Here is a 27,994-nt window from a genome sequence, read left to right as displayed (position 1 = left end):
ACACTTACTGTGGCTTCTTTTAATCTTCTGAAATCTATGTGCAGGTATGCATTTATTCCATTGTATGCACCAGGCAAGGTTATTCCATGTATTAGCAAGACAAATAATACAACATAAGGCAATGTGGCTGTTATCCAAACAACCTGCAGACAACAGAGATCCCAAAGATTAATCAACTGTTAACAGGCGATTTAAGAAAAACACAGCTACAGCTGGCGCTTTCTTAGGTTTGTCTGTTCATTCCAGTGAAGAAGCTCTTTATAGGATGTCTTGGGGGAAAATGCTGTTATGTATCATGAGTATGTATGTATGTATGTTTACAGATGCCAGTAGGAGACAGTTTGGACAAACAGAAGACTCAGAGTGCTTATACATTACCAGTGTGTGTTAGACTGCTGATTAGCTGTTCAGCTATATATTAATTTGTTAAACAAGTGCACTTAGTGCCTGATGTTAAGTGATACTTTCATGAAAATGTACAAAAAGCTCTCTGGTGTATCCAACCTTAGAATTTCTTTTGAGGTGTTTTCTGAGGGATGTCAAAGAGTAATTTCAAATTACTTTCATCAGGTATTTCTCTTGTGGCATTTTATATAATAAAAACAAAGCATCTTAAACCATTGAAACATTAGTACATTTGGCTAAGAATAGGAGGCACGTTTAAGATAACTTGAAGTCTTTCAAAATACTTTCTGGATGAGACCACTGACGTTGAATTGAAAAGAATATGCTAATAAAACTTCCAGTGGGAATATTACACAAGCAAAACTTGTAAATAAAATAAAATAAAGACTGAGTCAGGATTGTGTATCTCCACCCTACATATATGAAGGCCTCTCACATGGTTTGCTCCCTGAGGATCCTTCAGAAGCAGTGATTTAGCCTCTTGCTTTCTAAAATTAGGAGAATTCTTAAAGGAGACAAAGAATGTAGTTGAGATAGAAGGACAATATTAGCTCTACCTTTCCTGAAGTCTTCACGCCTTTCCACAGACTAAAGAAAAGAATGATTACCACCACCAAGAGGCAGAGGGAAAGTTGCCAGCGAGGCAAGCCAAGGTCATGGATTCCACGGCTTTCGTGCAGGTGCAGAACTCCTCGCCTACATACCAGATACACAGAAACAAAGCGAAGTCACTGGGGGGAAAAGGCTTTTACATATCTCATCCTGTGGACAGCAGAAATGGATACTGCACTGCAGTAGTAGTTGCCCTACTGGTATCGCTAGTAGTTAGTGAAAACTGTTCTGTGAAGCCGTGTACTGCACTTCTTCCCACAATGACTTTATCGTCTCGCGGGCCCATCAGCATCTGTGTAGCACCATAGTGCCATAATGATAGCACTCCCTCCTTCACAGGCAGTATTTGGGGATTTTGGAAGTTTCATTCACTGATTCTTGTTTCAATGCTGAATAGATGCCCAGAGAGGCAGCATAATCTCCATCCTTGCACATCTTAAAACTTGGCCAGTAAAGGCCTTGAGCAGACTGATTTACTTTTGCAGTTAGCCTTGCTTTTGGGTAAAGAGTTGTATGAGATGACCTTCAGAGACCTCTTTCAATCTGAATTATTTTGTGCTTCTAGATAAGCAAACAATTGGCTTCTTGCAACTTGAGCACTTCCAAAGTTACTTTCAATTTCTTTTTCAACGGGCTATTGTGAGGCTACAAAGAAGTGGTTGGATAGGAAAAGTAGCAGTTGGTAAATTTAAATTAGATATAGTGCTCTGTGTTGTTTACAGAGACAGTGGAGTGATAGCAGAAGAAATTCTGTTGCTTACCAGGGAAGGCTAATTCTTTTAGAGATCTATACAGTGAAATGAACTGGAAGTGTAGAAAAGAGTGTTTTTCCTCATGACTGGTAATATTTACAATTAGAGTTGTCAGAACACATTGTGTGCAACAGGCATAGGGATATGGGAGAGATGTTATAGTGGATCTCCCATCCTTTAACTCAGTTCTATGCTGTTCAAGTGTCTCTTGCTCCTTTTACAAATCTAAAAAATGCAGAAATATTTTGCTTTACTGAAAGCTGTATTTGCAAAGAGGAATGGCATTGTGGCTAGAGCCCTGCACTAGAGCTAAATTGCTGATAACTCCTGGTTCTGATATGGATCTACAGGATGCTGGCTCAGGGATTCAGTTTCTTAGTGTTTCAGTGCCCATCCAGATAAAATGGTCACGACCTTCCTTGCCTCCTCCCCTTTCTCTGTCAACTTTTATTTACTATGCACTGCTTGGGTAAAACAGAAAGTTGATCTCTGTTGGTTTCTCTTAGCACCATGATAGTACAAACAAATCCAATCAAAGAAGCTGTTTTCAGTGGAGGACCTTGACATGCTTTGTGAAGATAACTACATTTTCGAGAAACTGAAATACTGAGTGTTCTGCTCTGCATGGCTGCAGACACGTAGAGACTGAAGCCTGAGGTGTCTTAATTCCAGCTCCATTGGCTGTCCCTGTACAATCTCTTAGCAGATAGATGGTGCTTCAGAATTAACTTAAGCACTTGTCTTATCAAGTCAGAGATAAGTGAGATAGTTGAATAGGTTCCCAGATCAGGCAAACCTGTGTCAACTTAAATGGGGAAAACCGAAACAAATCTCTGCACTACTTAATTTTCCCAGCATGTTTCTACAGTTTAAGGCTCGTTAGAATGATCCTTCTATTGATAGGAGAGTTGCATACAATTTTGTTTTGGTCCCTAAAACATCAAGGTATGATCAGCTAAGAACTATAATAGTTTTGCTTCTGTAGTTTCTCATGTTTAATAAGAAATGCTGTATTTTTGAACTGTTTCTATGATTGATCCCAGGTTGGATAAAAGATACTTGTAGAAAGCATCCTCCTAAATTAAGCAACTGATTTGCTTCTGTTGCAGTAAGGCTAATAACAAGTGAGGCATTAAAAAGGTAGTGACCGTGTGTTTGTGGCATATAGTCAAGAATGTTCCTATTTAGAAAGTATAAGGTAAGTTTAACAGGTATTATACAACAATATAGCTCTATAACAATATAGCTGTTACCTGTGGAAACAGTGAAACATAGAGGCAGATTTCTTGATATCTCATGTAAAAACATGTTATCTTTAACTAAATGTAAATAAATAGATAGGTTTCATTCTACCTTTGCTTAGAGTGTGAATGAAAGCTATTTGTATTTCTGCTAATGAAGTATAATTTCCCAGAGGATCCACAACTGAAGTGGCTCCTGGGCAGGGATGCCTGATTCCATTCTAAACTTATCAGCTTGGGCAGTGATAAGTATAGCCAGGAAAAGCTTCACAGGTTTCTCATCAGAACATTTGTCCAGGACCCTGGGGGGGGGGGGGGGGGGTTGGCAGTCTGTGCTATCACAGTTACACTGCTATCGCTGTCAGAGCTGGATGTTGTAAAGCAAGTCCCTTGGATTATGATATGTAGATGTCTGCTCCGAAAAACTGGATCTGAACTTGCCGCCTTTGTGCTCATTTAACTTTTTGCTATTCTTGCCCAAATATTTTTCCGGATTTGTAAAGAAGCCGGCTTCCTTGTGTGTTTGCTTTCCAAGAAGCAGCTAGCAATGTGTCTTACTGTTCGGAACACTTGCCAGAACTGCCATTTGAAATGTGGGATTCCTAGGATTTTCAGGAGAACCTCCAGTCCAAGAGTTCTGTTCCCTTAATCAAGGTAAGGATCATAAAATAGGAAGAGAAACATACTTTTGTAACCAGTCAAAACAGCTGTGTAACTGGGCAGCTAGGCAAGGAAATCTTCATAGACAGCTGCTGTTTCTGAGCTGTAATTCTGGCAGGTTTTTCTTTCTTTTCCTTTTTTCTTTTTTGTTTTTCTTTGTGGCCTCTGAAGATAAGTCATAGAAGCTTTCTGAAAGATGCCCTTTTTGAGGGTTTCTGGGAAGTAGTTCATGAATGTATACCTAGTAGAAGCTACATTTCTGTTCCAGTGGCACCATAAAGTATGAAAGATCTAGTGCTAGACTGCAATTTAGGTTAAGATGTGTTGATGTCTGAAGAGATGAAGGAGAGAAGCAGCAGCCAAAGGATTAGATAGACTAAACCTTCTTGGTTTGAAGGATATAGCTCCATAATGTCCTTTTGTCCTTCGAAAAACAGGCGTTTTTTGGAGAAGGGCAAATTTGAAAATAAGTTTGCATTTATCATCATCATCCAAGTTGGCATACATCAGTGATGCTATAGAAAATCCACTTAGCTCAATTATACCACGATTATTCTTACTTCACACCAAGGAGTAGTTATTTCAGGAGCAGCTGAGGCTGCTTTTAGGCTGTCTGTGTTAAGGCAGTTTGAGTTCTTAAATCCCTGACTGGCTCCTTTAGATTATACTCGGTCACTTCCCTTATACTGGCCACAAAGAGATCCTGCAAGATTCCCTGTTCAGGAAGCTCTGAGGTCAAAACACCTGAATTTTCAGCCTTTTGATATTACATCAGAATAATGCAATGTGGCCAGCATCCATTCCTGAACTGAGATTGCCTTCACTAGCTGCTGGATTGTCCCATTTCCCAATGTACCAGAGACATGTACCAGTCACAGAGAAAATGGCACAAATCCCTAAGCCAAGGAACCAGAGGAGATAGAGCACCAAGTAATATCAGCCTCTGTTGTCTGTCAACTTATTTAAATTATGTCCAAAGCTACTGAGAACATCTTCGGTAAAAGCTTCTGTCCAGTTCTGCTAACAAAGTCATAAATCAGCACTCTGAGTCAAAGTGAAAGGAAAAATCAGAGGCAGTAAGACAACTAGAATTAGTATTTTGCCTGCAGATTGTTGTTATTGAGAAAAGAATGAAAGTAGATGAGAAATAACTGCAAAAAGGAGACAAAAATATTATGGAGGAAAGACTGAGAATAAACATTAACAGATGGAGCTGACAGAAGGTAGAACAAGGACCTATTATGTTATGCTGAGTCAAATACAAGAGGAGGTAACAAATTATTTAAACTCTCTGATACCCTAGTCAGTGTTCTAACAACATTTAGTTAGTACAGCACCAAGAATCAAAGAACATATACTACAGATAAGAAATTCACTTTTTTTAATCAGGGATTTGTGCAAAGGAGCCTGATTTATGCTAAGACTTCTTTCCACTTAAGGGAGCGTAAATTACATTTGCAACGACTTTGAGACTGTACATCACTGTTAATATGAGTCCCAGGAGTCTTTCTGCCTATCTGCAAGAGGAGCAGGAATGTGAAGGGATTTCAGATTGAAGCTGCATTCAGAGATTCCAGTTTCTTTCTTTGGGAGATTTCTTCTTATTCTCTCCTTCCCTGTGCTCTCTGCTGGGAAGATTCCCCTAGTCACCAGGTAACTCTGGCACCAATTCTTGCCTTACTTCCACACTGCATTCAGCTAAAGGAAATGAGTTCACCTCTGCTTAAATCAGTGAACAGTGGTTTGTTTGCTGGTACCACTGTCTTCTGTTTTGTCTTCGTGCAGCACTTTGGTCCTCTTTAATTTGGTGTCAGATCTCGAAGAGCCAACAGGAAGCCCAGCTGTTTGGTATTGACACAGAAACCCTACTAAAAGCAAATTATTGAGAAGGCAGGGGGCAGCTGCCCAGTGGGACTCAGTAAATGAAGGATCCAGTCATAGTCCTAATAATAGGTAATGTTGGAACCATAAATTCATCTCTGTTTTAGTGTTCCCATCTGTATAAAATAAGGATTATTATAAACCTTTGCTTTGTCTCTGCTTTGAGCAATGTAGAACATACTCTTTATGGAAGCAGTAATATAAACAGGGAACCAACCTACAGGAAAAAGAAACACCAAGGGTCGTGATCTGAAAATTACTTTGTATCTTGTTCACTCCAAAACATTTAATCCATATCCAGGAAACAGGAGGCAAGAATTCTTGTAGTTCTGTGTAGAATTCTCCTAGACTTTTTTTGTCAGACTGGTTCTTTCTAAGGACTTCCTAAGAAGTCTTTTGTATTATTCATCCCTAGGTGGATTTACATTATTGTATTTTAGAAGGTTTTGTACAGACAAGTCAAGTTAAAGGTGGTGGAGTAGGCCTCTTTTTTTGAATCCCAAATCAATTATAATTTTAGGTTTCAATCCAAACATGATTACACAACTCTATAGGCTCGTTCTTTCTCTTTTTATTAAAGGCAAAAGTTATTTGCCTAAATTTTGGGATCAATAGAAAGGTGTCATTCATCTAAACAATTTTTAGATGTGTTATCAGATTTGTTCAGATCCCAAAAATGTCATCACCTTGTCAGCATATTAGTATGTTAACTAACAAATGTATTTGTTAACATAGTAAGTACTTCTAAAAACTGAAGTACTTCTAAGAACTTCCAGGTACTTCTAGAAGTTAGTTACTTTCATGGGATCAAACCCAAATGGCTTGCATAAAGTAAGTATGAGTAAATTAGCTAATATACAAATAGATATAGTCCTACTCTCCTGGGCTCTGTTCCCTATTCTGGTAGTTAGACTAGGTTTTTTACGATTTAAAACTTAATGCAAATTAGATTGAAGATGCTGAAAGGACTGTCAGCATATACAGTGTGCAGTCTATAGAAACTAATTTACGTACTCAGTTTAGAAAGCAATTAGAAGCATTATAATTGTGCTCAGTTAGAAGGCTGTCCTACGTGCATCTCCTGTGTTATGTATTTGGGCAACCATAGTTCGGTTTTCGTTGCTGACAGTTTCCTTCAGAGTTTAAGATGGTTGGTTCTTTGATCTGTGGAAGGTTAGGCTATCTATATTAAGCAGGTGTGGATGGAGTTGTTTTTGCACAGTTTGCCAGGCTCCAGGTATTCTTACTTCAGGTACAGCACTGCTTAAATTCAGCTGTACTGTTTTCACGTGCCCACAAGGTCTACATCCAGCTTGTGGTACAACCCCTGCAGACAAGCTGGCTCCACGCAGATGGAACACCAATGTCTCCTCACTGTAATTCTGGGGCTAGGGGTGTGGTGTGGAGACAGCAGAGTGGCTCCACATGAAGTCAGCAACTGCAACAGGCTTAGCCTGGCTCAGACCCAGCTCTGCCATACATACAGCTGCTGCCTGAGCCGCTTGGGTGCCTCTAGGTGCTTTGTAAAGAGCTCGGAGTATGGCATCGCTGCAGTGCAGAAGGACAGCCTGGCTACAGGAGAGTGCTCTCCTACAGCCAAGAACATAGAAGAGAGGTGCTGAGCCACCTGACGCGCAGTACTACGTGTGCACTACAGAACTCTCCCCCACCCTGGAGTGCTGGGCATGCTTCAGAGACATGCCAGGGGCTCTGCAGCAGCCAGCTTGGGTTCAGCTGGAAGTGCTCACTCCAATCTGTTGGATGCTGCATTGTCTTTTGCCAACCCCTTTGTCTGGGTTTTTCTGTTACTCAAGATATTTCAGCTCCCTCTTGTGTTGGAGAATTGAGCTGTGTAATAGACTTAAAGGTAGGTTTTTTGGAATCACTTCCAGAAAGATAATTTACCAGTGACACCCTGGGTGGCATATAATTATTATTTGTACTGAATGAGATGGTGCACAATTTGAATCATGAGAATCCTGAAATTATATGTGGCCACTAGGACTAAATTCTTCATTCACTGAGAATGTTTATCTGAACTTACCGAGTTCTTTACTCAGTTTAATTCTCCTATTAACTTAATATTTCTGACCTCCCCTGCTATTTGTGCCACATCAGCACATTCAAGTCTGCACAGTGCTCTGAAAATAAGAGTATTTCAAAATCTGCTTCTAAACCCATTATATTGAGATTTGCGGGTAGAATGGAAATGCTTGAATTTCACCCCTTCGTAGATCTAATGAATACTGAACTCCTGGGAAAAGTTTATTGTTTGAGGATACCTGGCAAAGCAGGTAGAGCACAAGTGCTCCCAACTGCCCTAGCCCTGGGTCAGCAAGTTGAATGGCTCTTCAGTCAGCATTTTCAGTGGGCTGTGCATTGCCCTAGATGGGAGGATCATGAAAGAAAAGTCCCAGCCCCTCCAAAGAAGCTGTTGAGCTTTCATGAGGCTTTACTGATTTCAGGAGAGCTGCATGGAGAGACACAAGTTGCCAGAAGAAAGTCAACTCCAGGAATGCCCATGCATCAAAAACTGAGGACCGCTGGCACATTTAAACAAATGAATGCTCACTTTAGGTTTGACATTTGTTGTAATGCTGAGTCCTTTACGCAATGAGGTTAGGTTTGTAACCTTTTCATGGATTAATGCTCAGATGTGATAGCTTTGGATGAGCAAACATTTCCCCTATAAGAAGCAGCATGTAAACACTACTGGTGATACAATGTCAGTACTATGTTGTAGAGATCATTTGATGAGGAACAGGTGAATATAAATGGGTGTTTAGTTATGTGACACCTTTATTGGTTTTGCCTTGAGCAGTATGTGCAGGTGGAGATGCTCCACAGGGAAGGGCTCTGCTTCTTCTTGCCAGTATTTCACATACAAGGTAATATAGGGGAGGTGCTGCAGCACTGACCTCAGGTACTATAATTATTGCTCAGAGCCTGGTACCACTACCAAAATACATAGGAATCTGTATGTAAAGATAAGCAGTTAGAATTTCTCCTACAAGTTAGCACAAAAGAAGCCAATTACATGCATCATGATGTGCAACTCCTGACATTTACAATGTTTCATAACACCCCCCCTGCAACCTTAAGTTGGCAAAGTGGTCATTCTTCCAGTCTTCTGGACTTGCTACATAAGGGCGTGTTGTGGTTTAGGAATTGTTTCCATAAAGCTGTCCAAGCCTAAGAGCATGTGTACACACTGATATGTATTGTCTTCCACTGTACTCACATTTAATCTCTTTTCTCTTTGTGTAAGTAAATGGTCAACAAATGTGAAGACGTGAACATATGTGAAAAGTAAATTTCAAAGCTGCACATGTAAATATTTGGGGAAAAGCTGTTTTTATTTTATGCACATAAAGACTTGTAGCAGAAATTTCTGTGCACTGAGTCAAAAAGAGAAAGATTGAGTTACTTAGTTGAGTCCAAAAAAGTGAAAACAGTCAAAAAGTAAATATACAGTGTGTAGAGATGCATATAAATGTTAGTCTCAGACTATGGATGTATAAGCAATGCACCCAAACACTTCCAAATATGCCTGTGCAGTTCATATAGAACTGATATCTAAAGCAGCTTGTTTACTGCTGCTTCAGCCACGTGGCCATGAAATTTCCCACATGAAGTATTTAATAATGTACCTGATTCTAAGCCCTCTGAAATCAGAGGAGGAGTTCTGTTACATTCAGGGGATTTTCTAGGGGTGAAGGTACGGAACCTGTCTAGAATTATTGTTAGTCTGTGCTTGAGTGATATCTATGAAGGTAAACAGATGACTATTACCCAACTTCAAATCTCTCAGAGACATCTGATAACTTTTCTTTCAATTCAGGTGCAAAAGATGAATAAGTCTAGATGTCTAGAGAGATTCTTAATTTCTCATTGCTTACAAACTCTCCAATTGGTTTATAGGTTATGAATGTTACATGAAGAAACCTCTTAAAGAATCTTCAGATGTTTTCAGTGGAGGTTTTTTGTCCAGAAAAGAAGTATATTATTGAGAAATGCTGATATTGTTTAGCATGTGCTTAGAATCTTTTCTTACCAATTGTGATTAGCAGAATATAGGGCTATCCACTCTAATTAGTTCTTCTTCTCTAATTCAGTTTTTATAAACATTTATAGGCAGAATTGCTTATGCTTACTTTCGAAGTCATGTTTTCTCTCTTTTGGGAGAGGTTGCTTCGCAGTTGTTTTACAGGGATAGGTTTGTGCCTCCTCCTTTAGAGCACATAGCATTGATCACTCCGTTTGATGTGACGCTGGACTATGTGGACCCTTTGGTCTGTGCTGGTATTTCTGTGAAGATTTGTACCCCAAAGCACAAACCTATGGGTCTATAAAAGTGACCTTTGCTGTACAGGTGAGAGTTTTTCAGGATATTGTTGGTTCACAGGCTCCTCATAAATTTATGTTTGTAAATATGATAGACATAGACTGCTGTGACTGAACACTGTCTCTATTCCTTGTTCTTAGGTAGCTTTTGGCAATTGCTCACAGCTGAGCAGACTTGTGAATTCTGTGAATTTCCTTTACTGAATCTGGCACAAAAAATTCCCTGTAAAAATGTGTTTTATTTCTTATGCAGAAAGAATGGATTACAGCCCTGAGAAAAAGTACTATCAGAGGAAAATAGCCGTAGCTTGATACATTTGTTGACAATTTCATTGTTTTGTTTAAAAAATTGCCAGGACTTGTTCCTACAACAGATCATGATTTTTTACAGGCACAGTACCTCGTGAGAATAGTGCTTTTGTTCCTCCAAACTGGTATTTTTTAATTGTCAGTGTAAATGAAAGCAAGATGGTAACAAACTTTTCCCAGACATGAGAACAGAGAGAAGAAATATAAAGTATGCCTGTATTCAGATAGAATATTTAAATAAGAGTGATATGGAGTATTTAGGGGAGCTTTTTTACAGTGGTGCACTTCCATTCTTCCCAAAAAAATGTTTATAATGAATTATTTTAACATATGTTGAAAGGATAGAAGGTCCTTTGCATTTTGTATGTTTAATTCCAAACCACTGAAGAGGAAAGTAATTAATGTGTTCCTCCAAAGAAATGTGGAATTCATGTTTTATTCCTAACTGGATTTCTCTTATGACTATTACTAGCAGAAGGGCACCAGTTGCTATCAGAATTTGGAGTGCTCGCTTTGCTAAGTTTGCAGTGTACAGATACTTTATAATTGATTTTAACCACCTGTAATGAAGTATTGTAGAGGTCCTGTTCCTTGCTGTTTGTAACCAACTGCCCCATTGATGTCAGTGGCACCTTGGCCTGAATTAAGCCTGAGCAACTGAAACTAGGCTCAATAAAACAAAACACTCTAGAAAGCCTAAGTGTAGAGCCACTTCTAGCTGAATTACTGCCTAACTCTTCAGGCTTGAAAACAAAAGCCAAATATGTTTGTCAAAGTCCTTCTTTCACTGCCTTGGCACGGAAATTGCAATTTGAAGTGATTTCTTCCAAGTCTGAGGCTTAGAGGTTTGTCCCTGCTTTCGCTCCCTGCCAAATACTGGATAGCTGAAAGATTTGGCCTCAATTCTTAGTAAGTTTTCCCTTCTTTCACTCAGTGTAAGTGATGAGAATCAGCATATTTCTGTTGAACTTAGAGGTGCCTTTCTTGAAGTATTAGATGAACTATCCCAGCACAGTACTTCCACCTCTTCCTACAGTTTATTCCTGTACTGGTGGAGATAGTCAGCTCTGGCAGCTGCATGGTTTTAGGAAATAATCTACTCTAAACTCATGCTCAGGCCAGCTTTGTGTGGAGGAGCCATGTCCCAAAGAGAAGTGTCTGTTTCTCTTAAGGGTAAACACACCATCTTTCTGCTTGTGGCCTGTTTTGGAAGTACCTTTCTGTCATTCTCCAACAGCAAAATAGATGCTTGGTGTTTCTGGTCTCCTTGCTTCCAGTTCAGCCTGCCCACCAGAAGGCAAAAGTTTGTATATGTTCTTGATGTAAATATACAACCTAGAGAACCAAGTTCAGGCTTTACCACTTCCCATGTAGCCTTGGGGCTGAAGACTTCAGTGCTTGGGCACATTTAGCATCCTTACTAAGTTTTCCATAACCTGAAGTACATCCCAGTAACACAGAGCAGCAAGTTCTTGTTATGTTAGTTACTGTGGTTAAAAACATGGCCTCAAATACTCCAAACTGGATGGTGTCCTGTATGCCTTGGTAGTACCAAGTAGAATAATGGAACCTATTTTCACCTCCACTAATAAAATCACCCCCTTTCTATGCTACTTTTACAGCGGGCATCAATCCTTGTTTTAATGCTAATTATCACACCTTGTTGGGTTAGTGCTGGGTTTCCATAGGTATCCCTCTGAAGTCTGAGTGGTATAATTTGATTTCCATATAGTATAAAACTAGCTGCTCTATTTCCTTGTTTCTCTATATAACTGATAAAAACTCAAAATCTGAAATCTGCCGTATTAAACCTACTGCCCAAAAAATAATTGCTTCTGTTATTGCTAATGTCTTGCACAGCTGGATAGCAGTACAAACCTTAAGAAAGTAAGCATAATCTTAGAATTTGGAAACCAGTGTCTTCATGGTGCTGTTACTTAAAAACTCTTACTCATCCACAGCATTACTGAGGAAGGATCAATTAGCTACCTGGTTAATAATTTAGGATTTCTAGCTGTAAGGAATAGACTGACCTGACACAAACTTAATCCATCAGGAACTGTAGTCTCCTTTAGCAAAGATTTGTTGATTAAGAAGTGACTACTGGCCAACTACCAAGAAGAATCAGGTGTGATTCCTACACAAACACTGGGGTCAAGTTGAGCGGTTGTTCAAGCAGTCGTGCAATATGCTATAAGAACACGCAATATTCTTAAAGGAGAGTTCAGCTTTTACTTGAAGGGGTTTTCAGAGGGAATGTAGCCAGTCAAGACCTTTACTTGAACTATTACTTAATATACTGCATCCAAAAATGGTGCATCATTTTGTAAACCCTCTATACTGATGCAAATTTAAAATTACAACATCGCTTCTATTTCCTGACCCTGTTCCACATAATACGTATCTTTATAATCAGAAGATTCAGGTCTCCATGTTGTAAAAAAGCCATGGGAATGAGTTATTTGATGTAATAAAAGAAGAAATACCGTTTTCTGAATTGGGCTGTCTTTATTAGGTTGGATCTGAATACACTAAAACTTTGCATGAGTTTGGGTCCACACCTGAGCTGTACAGCTGGACTTGATGAGCTAATCCAAATATTGGATAAGTGAACATAATGCCCCTTGTGATTCCCTGTTTTTACAGCTGGGGAAGCAGATGTTACAGATTGTGTTACATGAGTGGCTATTCTCATTTTTGCAATATAAACTAGCTGCTAATAAGTACAGGGCCTAGGGTCTTAATGACAGCCCCAAAATTCAGGGTTCAAAGCATAATGCAATGTCAAATTCCCTATTTCTTCTTACCTTCTGAAAACTGAACTTTGAATCTATTTCACGGTGAGGAAAGAACCCTAATATTTGAAGTTTCAGTTTACAGACAAAATCACAAAGTGAGCTGTTCCCCAGATCAGTGGAACTAAATCGAAACATTGTGAATAGGTTCTACCACAGCCTCACCCACTACAGTCAAAATCATACCCCAAGCATGATGTGACAACAGAAGATGCATAGAACCATTTTAAATCATAAAGGAGCAAAGCAAGAATATAGGGATTGCATTTTGCTTTACAAAGGCTTAAACACAAGACAATTATAAAGAAAACCTTTTTTTAAATGCTGTTCAAACATGTTCCGTAACAGTGAAGTTCTTTGTTTGAAGATGCTGAATGTATAATTTCTTATAGTTCACTTCAAAGTCAGGTTCTTTAACAGACTGCATGTGTATATAGCCTTTTGCTATAAATGATCTGTCTTTACATTTGAGTTATGAACACATCATATGTTGTCTTTGTAAGGGCAGTAGATTTCCTAGGTGTCATTATTTGCCATCATAGTGAGTTCCTTTGAACTGACCCCCCCTTACTGTTTTCAGAGCACTGAGATTAGTTTACCCAAACCCCTGCCGACAGTCTGTGTATCACTACTGATCCTTCACTGGGCTGTCTTCAGAGGAGAAATAGCAGCCATAAATGTTTCAGAGCTATAAACACAGATCTGAAGACCCCTACTGTAGCAAGGCATGGTTTAACACACATTAGGTTATTTCTGGGAACAGTAGTGTCTCTTTGTTTCTACAGGGTTGGACTCACTGCTCAGCAGGTGTGTGCTCTGATATCCTTCTGTTCACAGCACAGATATATTAATTGATTATTCAGATTAATTAAACAGCTGATTCCATTAGCCTGATGCCCATCCTCCTTTCTTTATCCTAACCAAATCCCATTTTCCCCTGGAGGTCCTTAATGAAATTATTTATAGACAGATTGATATCTTTGTGTTATAGATCAGTTGTTAATTTATATAGCTTTTTGGTTTTGGTTCCAAGTGTTTAATTTGAGTGTGCCTTTGCCTGTCTTGGCCTATATTGCAGAATGTTCTTTTGGTTAGGAGTTGGAAAAAGCCCAACTCTGGGCTCTCACTGCATCTGTGGTGCTCTGCTCCTGCTCTGTGCTTCATCTCGCCTCATTGAACTATTGAGGCAGCTGAGCAAACAGAGGTCTGCTTTGAGATATTTTGCAAGTAGAGAAATAGGCCAAGCCTGTTGCACAAATTATTATTTTAAAGCCTTAAAGTCAGCTCAGGTTGGCATGCAGTTGTCCTTGTTGGAATATTGCTGTGTTTCCTTGCCCTGAAAAAGTTGGTAGGAGCAGAAGTGGTACACTGGGGAGGGTCTGCATCTTTTGTCCAATTCCGTTTTGTTCAGTGGTGAGTATGGCATTTGTACAGGAGAAACCAAAGTTCACAGAGGCAAGAGTCTTAATCACACAGGAATACAGATCAACATTACAACTGCATTTTAACCTTAGTCTTCTGATGCCTATGCTGAAGGCTGCATGCTAAGTTATTTTGCCTTCCAGAGGAAACATTCTTAGACATGGAATTTTGAATAAATAGAAGAGGCAATTCAATACTTACTCATAAAATTCAGCTGCAGGAGTGAGCTTGTACTTTGAGTATTTGGTACCATTGCCAAGCACTGATGCGTTGAAGAGTTTGGGATCTGTACAGTTTGGACTGTTCCAACTGTTGTCGCAGTTTGTCCAGGGGAGCTCAAATGTGAATGATGAAAATAGATAATACAGAGACCAAGCTATGATAACGTTGTAGTAGAAACCCACGTAAAGAGCTATGAGTATCACTGCATAGCCTACACCTAAGGACAAAGGAAAACTAGATTACACATTGAGTTTTACATGTAACAGCATATGCAAACATCATAGTTAAAGTAGTTAAACTCAGCCATACATGGTTGAAAATCATTTTAGATCTTCACACCAATAAAAGGAATTTTTCACATTACATACACACATGTAAACACCGTATCACTGACCTTAAAACAAAAAGTTACATTAATGGTTTTGGAAAATAACTGGCTTTTAGCCAACCCATTTGTTTGCCAGAAAAATAAAGTAAGCAGTGCAGTGTCAGAATTTTCTCTTGTACAACTCCGTTGCTGATTTGCTTCCAATGCAGAAGATTGCAAGCCCATGTTAGGAGTGAAACTCACTTCATCTTCATAATGTCAGAGTCCTTGGCAACTTTTCTTGGAAAAGTAAAGCTTGAGACTTAAGTGAAGTTTCCCTGTGCCTCACATTCCCACCCTGAGCTAGTTTGGAACAGATGCTGATCCCTCTCCTGTTTCTTTCTCATTGTTACTCTCCAGATTGGCTTCCGTCAGTGTGTAAGTAGGTCCAAAACATGCATGAAACAGTCTGTGCTGTTCCACTGAGGGGCTCCCAGTGGTTCTTGGGCATGCCAGTAAATCTTGGTGAATATCAAGCTTGGGGCTAAGCCATGTGTGGACATTCAAACCATTTTGTTATCTCCTCAGGATTACAGAATTCCCACTCTAAACATTTTCTTTTGACTTTCAACATTTGACTTTTGTATTTTTCTGTACTGTGAAGTGTGCCTGGAGGGTCCCTTTCATGAGAGAGCCCCAGAGAGTGCATGTCCTCCTCATGAAAACAGACATTTTCCAATGGTTTCGGGGGGAAGCTTTGGTACTAATGTCAGAGCAGAATGAAAACTTGTTGCCAGAATTTTTCAGGAAGCTAGCTTTACCTTGGTTCATATCTTTCTTCCTTTACTATGTGCACAGCATTGCTCTCTGAATCCTACCCCAATGTTGTATGTGTTACATACAACATGTAGGGACTACAGCTGATTTATGACTATCATTGCTGTACTGTCACAGCACCTGTTTTTTGAACACACTGCACTGGAAGCCTAGAAGTTGGGGATTATTAGGCTTTCATATTTCTTGGTAAAGCAAAGAAGCAGCACACACTTTGAGTATTAATCCTTGCTTTAAAATTTGCATAAGGAGCAGATGCTGACTGGGAAGGAGTTGGCAGTTCAAAGACTGTTGAATATACCAAAGTTACTCTTTGCTCTTCAGGAGGCTTTTAATACATTGACCAGTTTTCCATCCCTAACATCAGAGAAAAGATTGTGAAAGTAAAGTTGAAACTGGATCTTGAAATTCCTTGATGCTTAGGTGAATCCAGTACATTAACACTCAATCTCTAGCAATACGTTATGATCCATAGAATGGAGCAAAGGGTTAAATCACCCAAGGGAGTAGTTCTTAAATGTTAATGTGAATGTTGAAATACTAACTATGAATAATAGAAGTTGCACTGAAATTGGATGACTTCTGTTTAAAAAAAGTTCGTGAAATTCTTCCAATTCAGGAGGACAATGATAGAACTTTAATATCAAGATTAAAAAATACTGGATCAAATGTATCTTAATTGTCACTTCTGAAATCATAATAATGTTCAGGAATGAATTTGCTCTCCTGTTTTTAGGTCTAGCTTTTCTTGAAAGTAATGCTGCACTACACATTATGCACTCTTAAAACAGACCGTGGAAAATGCAGAGATGAAAACAGACTGTGTTGCAAAGGTTACAGGGTATATTTTTAATTGCATGCATTATGAGAGCATCTCATTAGGAGCGGTGTCCTTAGAGTTCATAGCAATAATATAGCTAAAAATAGTACTATAGTGCTGTTCATTTAGAGAAACTGTTATAAATGTGTAGACTGTATACTTTCCACTTGAGTGAGAGATTTGAGTTATTCCAGAAACAACTCAAAAGCATTAGCAGTAAAATGTGTTTGTATGTTACTAGAACATTTGGTCAAAGCTTTAAAAGTACTCAGTTTATACTAGTGCTGAGGTGCAAATATAACTCAATGCTTATTACTTTTTGAGAATCAAATAACTTATGCTATTCTATATCCTAGCAATAAGAACACTTAAAAATCAACAGTAATGTATGTTTAGTCCACCTTGAAAATGTCAGCTTAAAAACACAGCTGGAATGTCAACAAGACTATACATGAAATAAGTTCTATTTTCCTTTCTCATCATCTTTTCAATCCTGAAGTCAACAGATAGAGTACCTCTGAGCACAGTGGTATTTAGCTTAAACACTTTGAGATCCTTAAGGTCTAATTTTTGCAGTTAGCTTTTCAAAATCCTTGTTGTCATCCAAAGGTATTAACTGATACTGGGAGGAATTTTGATTGAGCAAGGGTCTCCAGGTTCCCTGGTGCTGGCATGAATTTTGTCTCCTGTGAAGGGTTTATAGAAGGGCTAGGTAGATCTATATGAATTAATCTTAAAATTTTGGGGCACATATTTTATTAGCTCAATTATTTATTTTTTTATTAGATCTCTAATTTTGCTGTGAGTTTTGCGTTTGATAAGAAAAAACTCTGCAGTTTTCCTATTCTGCAGCACTAGACTCCTTGAAGAGGAAAGCTTTATTTTGAGAAAGAAGACTAACATTTACTCAGCATAACCTATATCCAAGCACCGGATTTGCCAAGTTTGGATTGCTATTGTTAAGCTCCTCAGCTTTTATCAGTCACAGGATGAACATGATCTGAATTTTAAGGTTCTAAGATCAGCTGAGCTTCACTGTTTCATTTTGGATAGCTCCATGTGTGAAAGGCTTTTACATAAGATGCTAGATACAGTCTGGTATAGATGCAAGGGAACATAGAACTTTTTCTGGTAAGCAATGCTTAAGAAAATTCATGAGACTCCTTAACAAATACTTGTTTCATGTACAGAAAGCATATGGCTTCTTTCACCCATGGAGGTCCCTTTATCTCCACGCCAAACACCCTGATCAGTATCCAGACACCTAACCGTGGCTATTTCTTCCTTGCAGAATGATTGCAACTCACTGCACGAGTCAACACTCCCCAGTCTTTTATTCAGTGATGCTGGATAGTTAACCCTAGTAGAAAACACTTAATAATAGTAATAGTGGTAATAATAATAGTGATGATGATGATCAGGTTTTAGTATGTATTTTTCATTGCTAGATTTGAAAAGCACTTTACAAAGTCTATCAGAATCATTGGTCCCATTTCATAGGCAGGAAAACTGAGGTACAGTCACAGATAACTCGTGATATTACAATTTGCGTGGCTGAACTACAGTCCTCACAACTCCATTTTAGTCTTCTATCCACCGTGGTATGCTGACTTCTGCAGAGAAAGAGCCACACAATGGACTGAACGGAGTCAGCGGTTATCTTAGTCACTGGGGCGGCTGGGGCTGAATTGACCTGGATGGGTTTTGGTTATTTCCAAGTGTTTGCATTGCCAACCCCACCCTCCACCTAGACATACCCAGTTCCTCCCACTCCCCAATATTCAGGGGAAAGGGATGACACAGCTGACTGCTACTGCTCATTGCTTTCTGCTGCACTCTTCAGCAATCACCCTGAAGATGATTTCTGGGGCTTTTCCCATTTTGTGCTCCACCTGTGGTAACAAAAAGACTTCTGACTTCAAGGGCTGGGGAAAGGTCAGCAAATACCATGCTGGCAGTGGAAAGACCAGAGACCTTTACTTTGTGATCACAAGTGTGTGGCACCCTGACAGTGCTATTCAAGTGAGCAGAGGGACACTTACCTTTGAAAACTGGACAGATTTTCCACACAGTGGCAGCCCCTTCTCGGTTATACTGTCCCAGTGCTAATTCCATATAGAACAGGGGCATTCCAGCAATGATTAAGAAGAGGATATATGGAATAAGAAAAGCACCTAGAAAGAGAATAATTAGACATCATAGTTTGTGTTATGGTTACATTTTGCTTTCTCTATTGCTTACTTTTACTGGCTAAAGACAAAGTCACTGCCTTGGGAAGCAGTAAGAAAATATCAGGAAAGAAGAACCCACATTCTCTTGTCCCTTTCCTGTATTTTTTAAGGTCTCAGAGACAGAACCCCTGAAAAAAGCTGTAGACCATGCTTCCTATTTCCTTGTTTCCCTTGCGCTTCTTGCCTTCAAGTTTAAGGAAATGTGTCCGTGAAAATTAATCCCTAACTGAAGAAGAAATGATGCCAAGCACACTTGCAGACCTAAAAGGGATTATGAAAAGTTTTGTTAAATTTTTTTAGTGTAGTACATTCAAAAGGGACCATGGAGGCCAGCAGCAGAGGGAAAATAATGTCGTAAGAGTTCCTGTAAATACAGTTTAAATCATACTGTATAAGGTGTCTGCAGGAACCTCTGGCTTGAAAATTAATCACTACTGGTCAGTCATATGGAATTTAGGCTTCCATAGCATATTTTGGTTTTTACTATAATAAATTCCCTTATTTTTATGAAATGTGTTAGACAACACACCCCTTTCCAGCTTAGTGATTTGCCATTCCTGTGGAGCAGGTGCTGGGTTTTACTGCTGGGCCCAAGCACAGCATCTCTACATCGCAGCAGGACAGTGCCAGGGCTGCTGGCACCTTCCTGCAATTTGTAACATAACTTAGTTGAGGATTCACTAGGGTGTTCATACCACAGAAACTGTCACCTGTGGAAAAATCCTGATGTGTCAGTGCTACTATGATAAAAAGTATTACCAAGTCAAACACAAAAGGATCTTCTAATGTAGAAACTATCTGAAAATTTCTTAGTTATTTTATATGATCCAGGTCACAGAAAGAAGACTCCCCCAGCACATGGCTACATATACTATAAAAAATTAGACTTGATGCCATGTTTAATAATTGGGTAACCTGTCAGTCCTCTGCTTTGCGGTACCTGTAAAGTGTAGCTTTTATTTTATTGTATAGCTTGCTTGGTCCAGAACAGTTCAATTAATGCAAAATTTGTATAAAAAGAATTATTAGATTGTTTTGATAAATAAGGAGCTGGCAGAGTAACTATATATCCTGAATTACTAACTGCTGTCTTTAGGAGTTAATATGAAAAAGAAACTACATTGTAAAAAACATAGGTAAATTGTTCAGCAAAAAACCAAAGCAAAACAACAGAAGCCCAACAGCAGCAGCTATTTCTCCCGATAGCAAGTAGGAACTTTTGCAAACCATTAAAAACTTGCATTGCTTCTAAATATATAAACTTACAGAAGGTATGTGTAGTCTGTAAAAGTACTAAAGCATGACACTATCTAAAACATGTCAGTAAGCAGCATGAATTGCGTATTTTAAAAGTACTTCTGAAACTACTGTCACACCTTTAAAAGTGAATAGTTGTTGCTCCTTTACCTTTCATGTTTGCTTTTCACAGGTATTACTAGTGTAAGCTGCCTAGCATGATGGTTCAGAGAGGGAGTTTTGAGAATAAGAATGGAAAACCAAACTCTGTTCTTTTAGTTATACCACAAATCTACTTCAAAAAGTAACATACTGTTACATAATAAGGGCATTTGAAAGTTTTAACTCTTGCGATGAAACAGAGACAAGGTATATAACAGAAAGAATAGCTTAAAGCTTTGAGAATGTATCCTAAAAGCTGAAATATATTGGTTGTATCACTTTGGGGGCAAGTGTCATCTTATTCATGATGTTTATATGCAACCTCTGAATGCAACTACAGTGCCAGTGATACGTGTTTTAATAATATTTCAGTGGTGTTCATGAGCTGCTTTCTGCGATTGTCATGTTGAGCTGTCATATGTTTGAGTATTGTAGAGAAAAAAATACTTGTACTCAACAAATCCTTGATACACTGAAGTTTGGAGCTCTGTTAAATGTTGAAACATACTCAGCTAAGTCAGTCTAGGATACTACATATTGCTTTCACTATATCTAGTATCTAGAAAAATTATTTTAGGTGCTTTTACTGTCAGGGTTCTTGTAAGTGACAGCCTTTGAAGTGCCATCCTTGCCTTGCTTCGATAGTATTACAGTGTGTGGAGCTGACTCACAAACCAAGCTTATATTTGGGATGTATGGCGTCTGCACAGAGTACTGTTCGAATAAATTTAATTTCAAGAGACTGGGGAAAAAATGATGCCACAAACTGAATAGGGAAATCTGTGTTTGCGAAAGTTATCCTGGAGATGTGTAGTGGACATACATATTAAATGCTAGTTTAAAATACGTGGTTTTAAAGTATGACTAATACAATGACGAACTGTGAAGTGTACTGTACTTAGGCATACTTGCTTAAGCATCATCTACTTGGCGGCGAGTCATTTAAAGGAGGTTTCTTTCTTTTTTTTCTTCCCCCGCCCTGCCCCCGCAAGGGATTAATAAAGTGTGGTGTAATTTTCAACAAAGAGCAGTTACACAGTATGGCAGGGTTCCATAGCTGGGTTACTTTTCAGGTAACTAAATGATTGAAGTATTTTGAAATTGAGATAAATATCAAAGTAAGGCTGCTTAGTCACATTAAGTTGACTTAATGTTTTGGAGACTTCTGGAAACTTTTTGTTTAACAGCTTCTGATTTAAGTAAAAAATACCAGGAAGTCAGGTATTTTGTAAATGTCTTGATATTTACTCTTCTCTTCCTAGCTATATCCAGAATCAAACTTCATGGTGTTCACTGAACCCTTTCTAAGATCATGGGCCCTTCAAAGGAAAATAATGATGGTCAAAGTATCATTCAAATTGCTGCAGACTAGAATGGTACACAATTTGTAGACAGCATATGTGACCAGTTTCACTCTGTGATTGTACACTGGCTCCATCATAGGACTGGTTTGTGTGCAGTATCTTACGAACAAGAGGTATTGTTTGGAAGGAGACTTCATACTGTCCTGCAAGTGTGAGCTGCCTGTGGGCCAGGGAGGAGGCAAACCGGCATCCTGGTGGGCCTCGTGCTTTAGGTCCACTGGTACGAATGCAAGCATCCTGCCAGACTTCTCTGAAGGAGCAGCCTCGCTCTTAATGCCTGCCTGGTCTATGAAGTCAAAACGTTAGGAAGAGTGACACAGTGCCAGCTGTGTCACTCCAGCCTGTGCCACCGGCCACAGAAAGTGCTGTGCTTTAATTGCACAAATACAAGAGGCCAGTCAGATCTGTACAGCCCAGACAGCTGAGCATTTCGGGAGCACGCACTTTGGCTAATGCTTCAGCCAGACTTGCCAAGGTCTACCTACCTCAGAGAGCTGAGGGAATGCAGTCTGTGGGATTGCTGCATTGGCAGTAACATACTGATAGCACTCGAGAGGATTCCACTCCCCCACTGTGTGATGGGATGGGGTTGAGCACACAGCTGCATCCCATAAGGCAATCCTGGTTTCAGCAATCCCTAATGGCTCCTAATTTCCCTTTAGAGCTAAAAATCTGAAGTAATTAACATCTGTAGTACAGCCCTGGCATAAGAGCCGTACTTGACTTGCTACTGAGTCATGTGCAGCTCAAAAGCCACGGGTTGGCCTTGGACTATTGTGAATTGCTGCATCTCTCTGTTGGCAGATTTCATGACATCTATATACATTACTTAAGGTACCAGTGTATACATGGAGTTAAGACAGCTTTGTGTCTTTTGCAAAACTAGATTAGGTCAAGCCCTCAGCATCTACAAGAACCATCTGTGTGAAACTACAGTGGAAACTTACTTTAGAAAAATGAAACACTATTACATTTAATTAATGAAGAACAAAATGCAAGCGAGTATTTGCATTCCCGTGTTCAGTGCCAAAACAACTTCTTAATTTTCGTGTAACAGAATCCATGCAAAGAGTGTCTCCTCCCTGTGTTCTTCAGCATCCACAGCATCCTGGGGGGCGGGAAGCAAAGAGAGATACAGCTCTAAATACTCCTCTCAATCCTATTAGGTCGTCTCATCTTGCTTTTAAATACCAGAAAGAAAGAAGCATTAATTTACTAATGACTGAAAAAAGATCATTTAAACAGCTGCTGTTATCCTGAAAGGATTTGTTGACGCATACACAAGAAGCAGGCCAGGACAGGGGGTAACTGAAACAACTTTGAACTATTTGTGCTCGTTAGCCTTCTGCATTTGTTACCATGGTTATTCTAGTCAAAATGTTAACTGGCAGGGATGTCTGCTAAAACAAGAATCTTTGAGCAAGTATTGCAGTATATTTTCAGGTAGGACTGTTTCCAGTATTTGTGCAGGAAAAGAGTCTAAAAGCAAAGATCTCCCAATTGGTGAATTGAATTAAAGCTAATCTCTCTATCTGATAACAACACTGCTTTTTTTTTTTTTTTCATCCTGAATAAACAGTACCTCAAACTATATCAGCAAACAGTTGATAGAATGCAGTAAGTTCGTTCAGACAATGAGGAAAATGGGTGGAAACTAATCTGTGCAGAGTTTTGTGAATGAAAAAGGAAGTCCCCAATGCAGAGACCATGAAATCTAGATTGTACAGGATCACCACAGGTAGAAAAACTAGGTAACGGGCAAGGCAAGCATTTCTTAGTACGTGAATGCTAGTTCTGGCTCTTCAGCCTACTAGCCACCAGCTGGCTTGCACAGCCACTGAGGGCACCTCTGAAGGAGGTGAGTTTAGGCCTACTGCTGACCCCTGCGAAGAAGGGATGGAAGGGTCAACCTTTACTGACCTGAGGTTAAAAGCAATAAGGGTTTGCATGGTACAGCAAAGAGAAGTCTGAGATAGAAAGGAGCATGATATAACTTCAGTGTCAAAGCCAAGATGATGATTTTAACAGCAGCTGTATGATGATGTTGAGCCCAGCCAGCGATAGATTATAGTGGTCAAAAATAACATTTTTCTGCAAAACAGATTGCATGACATACTATAAAAACTTCAGCAGCACTTTGTGCATATAAAATCCTCCAAGTATGCAATAAAATCTTCTAAGTATGCAACCTTTTTCATGGAAAGTATTTTTGAATCATAAACCAAATGGAGCTATACCATGGTTTCTTTTGAAGCCCTTTTATTTAGCGATTCCCTCTGACAAACTGTTGCTAGATTTGAACCTATTTATATTTCTAATCTCAATTTGGGCTCAGAGCTTTCAGTTTTTCCAGAATTCCAATTTTAATAGTGTTCCTTTCACTCAAAAGGAAGTGAAAACAAATAGTTTCCAGAAATGGTTCAATGCTGTTCATGGGCTGATGCCAGCTGAAGCTTGCATTTTTTGTTTTGAGCTGTTAACCTGCTAGCGCCTTGAAATCACTTAAGTGCAGTGAATTTATAAACTGGTCACTGGGTTGTAACAGAAAAGGTTACTCAAGCCCTTCTGTGCAAACCCAGTCATCTCTTTGGCTTTTTGTTACAAGAGTAATGAGCTAAAGAAACCCATTAGTAGCTATTTTGAACAGATTAATGAGAGTTAAATGTACCCAGCCACTCAGAGCAGCATGATTCATTCATAAATAACACCCAAGTCATTGGCTAAGGTCCTATTTACATAAATTAATGAAATGATCACATTTACAACAGTGTGTAGTTTAAAGATAATCAGAGGAACATACAAGAACAGAATCCTGGCCTGTGTTGCCTGATAGGAAATTAAGCAGTAAAGAAAGAGACATGGTGGGTTTGAGAGATCAAATCAGGTTGGTCCAAGGTGTGGCAGTGGGAGCTCTGGAGCCTTGTGGCAGGTGCCTGCTGCTGACCTTTGCTGCAGACCTTCACAACACTCATTGCTGCCAGCTTAGGAAATGAAGCCATTACAATCTTCTGCCAGGAGTGTGACCATAGAAAGTCAAAAAATCTGCTTTACAAGGTTGCAGTGATAGCTTTTGGTTTTACATTGTGCCTCCTTATAGCAGAGGTACTATTGGAGCTGGCCCTTTTGTTTCTAAATAAATGAACTGGCATCAAGGTGAGTTTTGAGAATAGTTTGGTAGAGTAAATAACCTGGAGTTTGTAACGATGTGAAAGTCTAGCTACTAACCTTCCTGCCCAAATCCATCTTGTTGATTTTATGCCTTTTTCCAACTACCTGGCTGGTTTAAACAAGGAATGAGAGAGGAAGTTAGCTGGAATGTGGAGCCAGCTTGTAGACTGTTCTGCTATGTGGTTTATGAAATCCCTATTACTACTGTTCAATAAGACAGGGGTTTTTGAGTGGTAGTATCCTTTCCTGGAACAGCTAACACTGTTGGGGACAAAACAGAAAACTTTCTAATTCATAAGCTGCTCAGAAGGTGCTGGTCAGGGGAAGTGGGTAGTACTTGACTGCTGGGTCAGCGTGCATATGCCTAGCTGGAGAACACTGCTGCTTCACAACAGACACGACTGGAAGCTTAGAGATGATAAATTAAGAGGAAAAAATATTATCCTATCATTTTATTAATAGGAGTGTTCTATTCATGTTTTTTCCCCAACCTTGCAATTATTAGGGGTGACACAGGGATATATTCACCTGCAATTGCATATAAACAAAACCACCCATGGAAGGTGTAGGCTGTACTTGAGATGTGCAAAATGAAGTGTCTGTCAAAATGTACCCTGATTTATTGGTGGGAGAACATCTATGGCTAAAAATATTTTTGAATGAAGACATCAGAAACTATTTGCTGTGAGCTTGTGGATCAAGATAAGCAGGTTTTGCTGGAATCCAGCACTGGAAAATCCATAATAAGCTAACCTCATGTGATAAGTTTTCCTTGAAATGTGTGTACTGAAAACCTGTTTTTCTGTGAGGTGCAGAATATAGTCATGAATATGAAAGGAAATACTACTTCATCACCTTTAGCTGTCTCTTAAATGTAGGGAACTCCTTGGTTGGTGCCAGGGAGATTCGGGGAACTACAGTTTTACTTCAGTTCAGGTACAGACTGTTAGTCATAGTTTTCTCTCCCTTCTTAGAAAACTTTTGTGTTCATATGTGTTTGTTTTGTCTTAGTTGTAAAGTAAAATTAATGTTTTCCAAATTCATGGATCCATCTGATTTTGATGCCAGAATGGTTTGTTAGATACTTTGATCTAACTTCCTAACATAAACCAGTTTCAGACAGAAGAACATACAATCCTGACTTGAAGATATCAGGCAGATGCATTGCTTCTTTTTTTTGTGTGGCTTGTTTCATAGTTTAATAACTTTGGTGTTAAAAAAAAAAATTAAAAAAGTCATTATTTCTGATTTTAATATATCTGACTTTTGATTGTGGCAGTGCTTTCCCTGATAAATTAAAATGCCCTGCAATACTTTCTGTTCTCCTCCTGTGAAGATGCTTAAGTGCTGCAATCAAGTGTTGCAGCCTTCTTTTTATAATCTGAAGAGACTGAGTGAACTAAAATGATGAATTACAGTGTAATAATGATTCCTGCTTTTCTGTCTAAAATTCCCACCTTACAGGTGTTTCTTGGTGTAGCAGGTTTGTGTACTGGCAGGTTGAAGAGTTATATGAAACATTTTTTGTACCCACATGAAGTTATGGTACCTACTTTGTGAGCTGTGTGTTTGATGCTTCAGGAATGCCAAGTTTATATCCCTGAGATGTTCCTCCACCTTGCTAGAAAACAGGCTGGAATGAATCCTCTGGATTTCAGCCCCTTGCTTACGCAGTTTTTGTCCTTGCTTTGGTCTTTCTACTCTTTCTAACACTCTCAGGATTGCCCTTGTGGGAGCTGCTCACTGTCCTGTGCACGCTGTACAGGGTGTAAACATGGGGAGACTCACCTCCTAGTTGTGCCGCCTGCATTGTGTGCCTAATACGAGGTAGTAAGCCTGCCCTGGCAGAGCAAATTAGAGCCGCAGTAGTAGCTAAAGTACACAGTGAGACAAGGCACATTAAGTGTGCTTCGTTTTGTACGTGTAACAGTGCAACCTCTGGTTCACAACACAGCCTCGGGTGGAGGGCGTTTCTCATAAAAACTGCTTTTCTTTTGCAGGTTGTCAAAATAAAAAATGGCCCCAAAGTTAAGCACCCTCTGGAGAGGACACAGTACCCATTTTAGGCAGCATGAGATTCATAACTGTGCCAGGGTAAAAAAAAAAAGTGCTTAAGACATCTTAAATCAGCTCTAGACAAGTGCCAGGCAGCTTTCAAGAGGATTAATGTACAAACCAATAGGAGGTAAATGCCTTGAAATTCTGCTAGAGAAGAATCAAGTATAAACACTTTGAGGGACACTTCAAGCTTGCCTTACCATTTAGTGATTAATCCAATTTTAAGCTGTAACTCCAATTTTTGCACTCAATGACCAAAGCAAAACATTCCTTTTTCTTCATGGCTTTATTAGAGATTTATTTATAATAGTGCAATACTTTCTGTACTATCTTAGTCTTTACAAACTCTTGCACAACAGAATCCTCTAAATTCTTCCTATCAATAAAAGGTTATGTTCTATCCCAGAAGCCTGAGACAGTTACACGTTTCTGTCTGTAAGAATTCTAGTAAATCTAAGATTTTGTCTCAGTCATTATAAATGAAGCCTTGAGGATGAATGCTCTTTGGATGCCACTGAAGGAAGAAGAATAACTATCCTGTAAACTACATATAATGCATGTTTATATGAGGCTTTTGAGTAGAAGGCAAACAGTTACATATACTATAAAGCCATTCTCCATGTTTTATTAAAACCCACCTGTGTTTTCTGTCAACACTACTGGGAAGTATTCTTAATGTACAGTTTTCTGGTACATCTATATCTCTTAGACATGCTATATAAACTACAAAGTAGTGATTTCACACATATTTTAAAATGCATAGTATGCTATCTAGCCATAAAAAATATTTTCTTTTATAAGACAAATGTTGCATCATTTTAATTTATTTGTAAACGTTAATTGCTGTGTGTGATGCTGATAGCAAAAATTTTGGCAAATTTACTGTTACAGTGATGGCTACTACTGCATAATTGCCTAGAACAATGCAAAACACTGTATTCTTATCAGAGATTATAGTTGCTATTGGAATGTGCTACAGTTTTGGAGGGTCTGGGTAAGGGTAGCTTCCAAATAGCTGTGGCTTCTTTAGTTTGTATTTTTCTACTAACACTGAACACAAGAATATCACAAAAAATGTCACAGCATTCTTCACAGAAAACCTTTCCATTTGGAAAAAAAATGTGTATTTGGCCTTGGGTAGTGCTGGTAATATTCTGTATACAATGCAGAG

At 39.1% G+C, this 27,994-nt stretch overlaps 1 protein-coding gene and 1 long non-coding RNA gene across 8 annotated transcripts in view; one reads left to right on the top strand and one right to left on the bottom strand.

The window, feature by feature from the left end:
• The window catches only part of LOC119157794, a 786,943-nt gene that overhangs the window by 75,514 nt on the left and 683,435 nt on the right, over positions 1-27,994 (top strand). The gene's annotated exons all lie outside the window — the stretch shown is intronic.
• Positions 1-27,994, bottom strand: part of SLC6A2 (solute carrier family 6 member 2) — a 78,600-nt gene that overhangs the window by 37,491 nt on the left and 13,115 nt on the right. Inside the window, exons 2-5 of the mRNA XM_037409083.1 lie at positions 18,647-18,778; positions 14,623-14,860; positions 963-1,101; positions 9-143 (exon numbers count right to left, since the gene is read on the bottom strand). Coding sequence (XP_037264980.1) covers positions 9-143; positions 963-1,101; positions 14,623-14,860; positions 18,647-18,778 — 644 coding nt within the window. The remainder of the gene's footprint in view (positions 1-8; positions 144-962; positions 1,102-14,622; positions 14,861-18,646; positions 18,779-27,994) is intronic.

This window comes from Falco rusticolus, chromosome 15, assembly GCF_015220075.1.
Source record: "Falco rusticolus isolate bFalRus1 chromosome 15, bFalRus1.pri, whole genome shotgun sequence".
In the NCBI taxonomy this organism is placed as follows: domain Eukaryota; kingdom Metazoa; phylum Chordata; class Aves; order Falconiformes; family Falconidae; genus Falco; species Falco rusticolus.
This window is presented reverse-complemented; position numbering and strand designations above follow the sequence as displayed.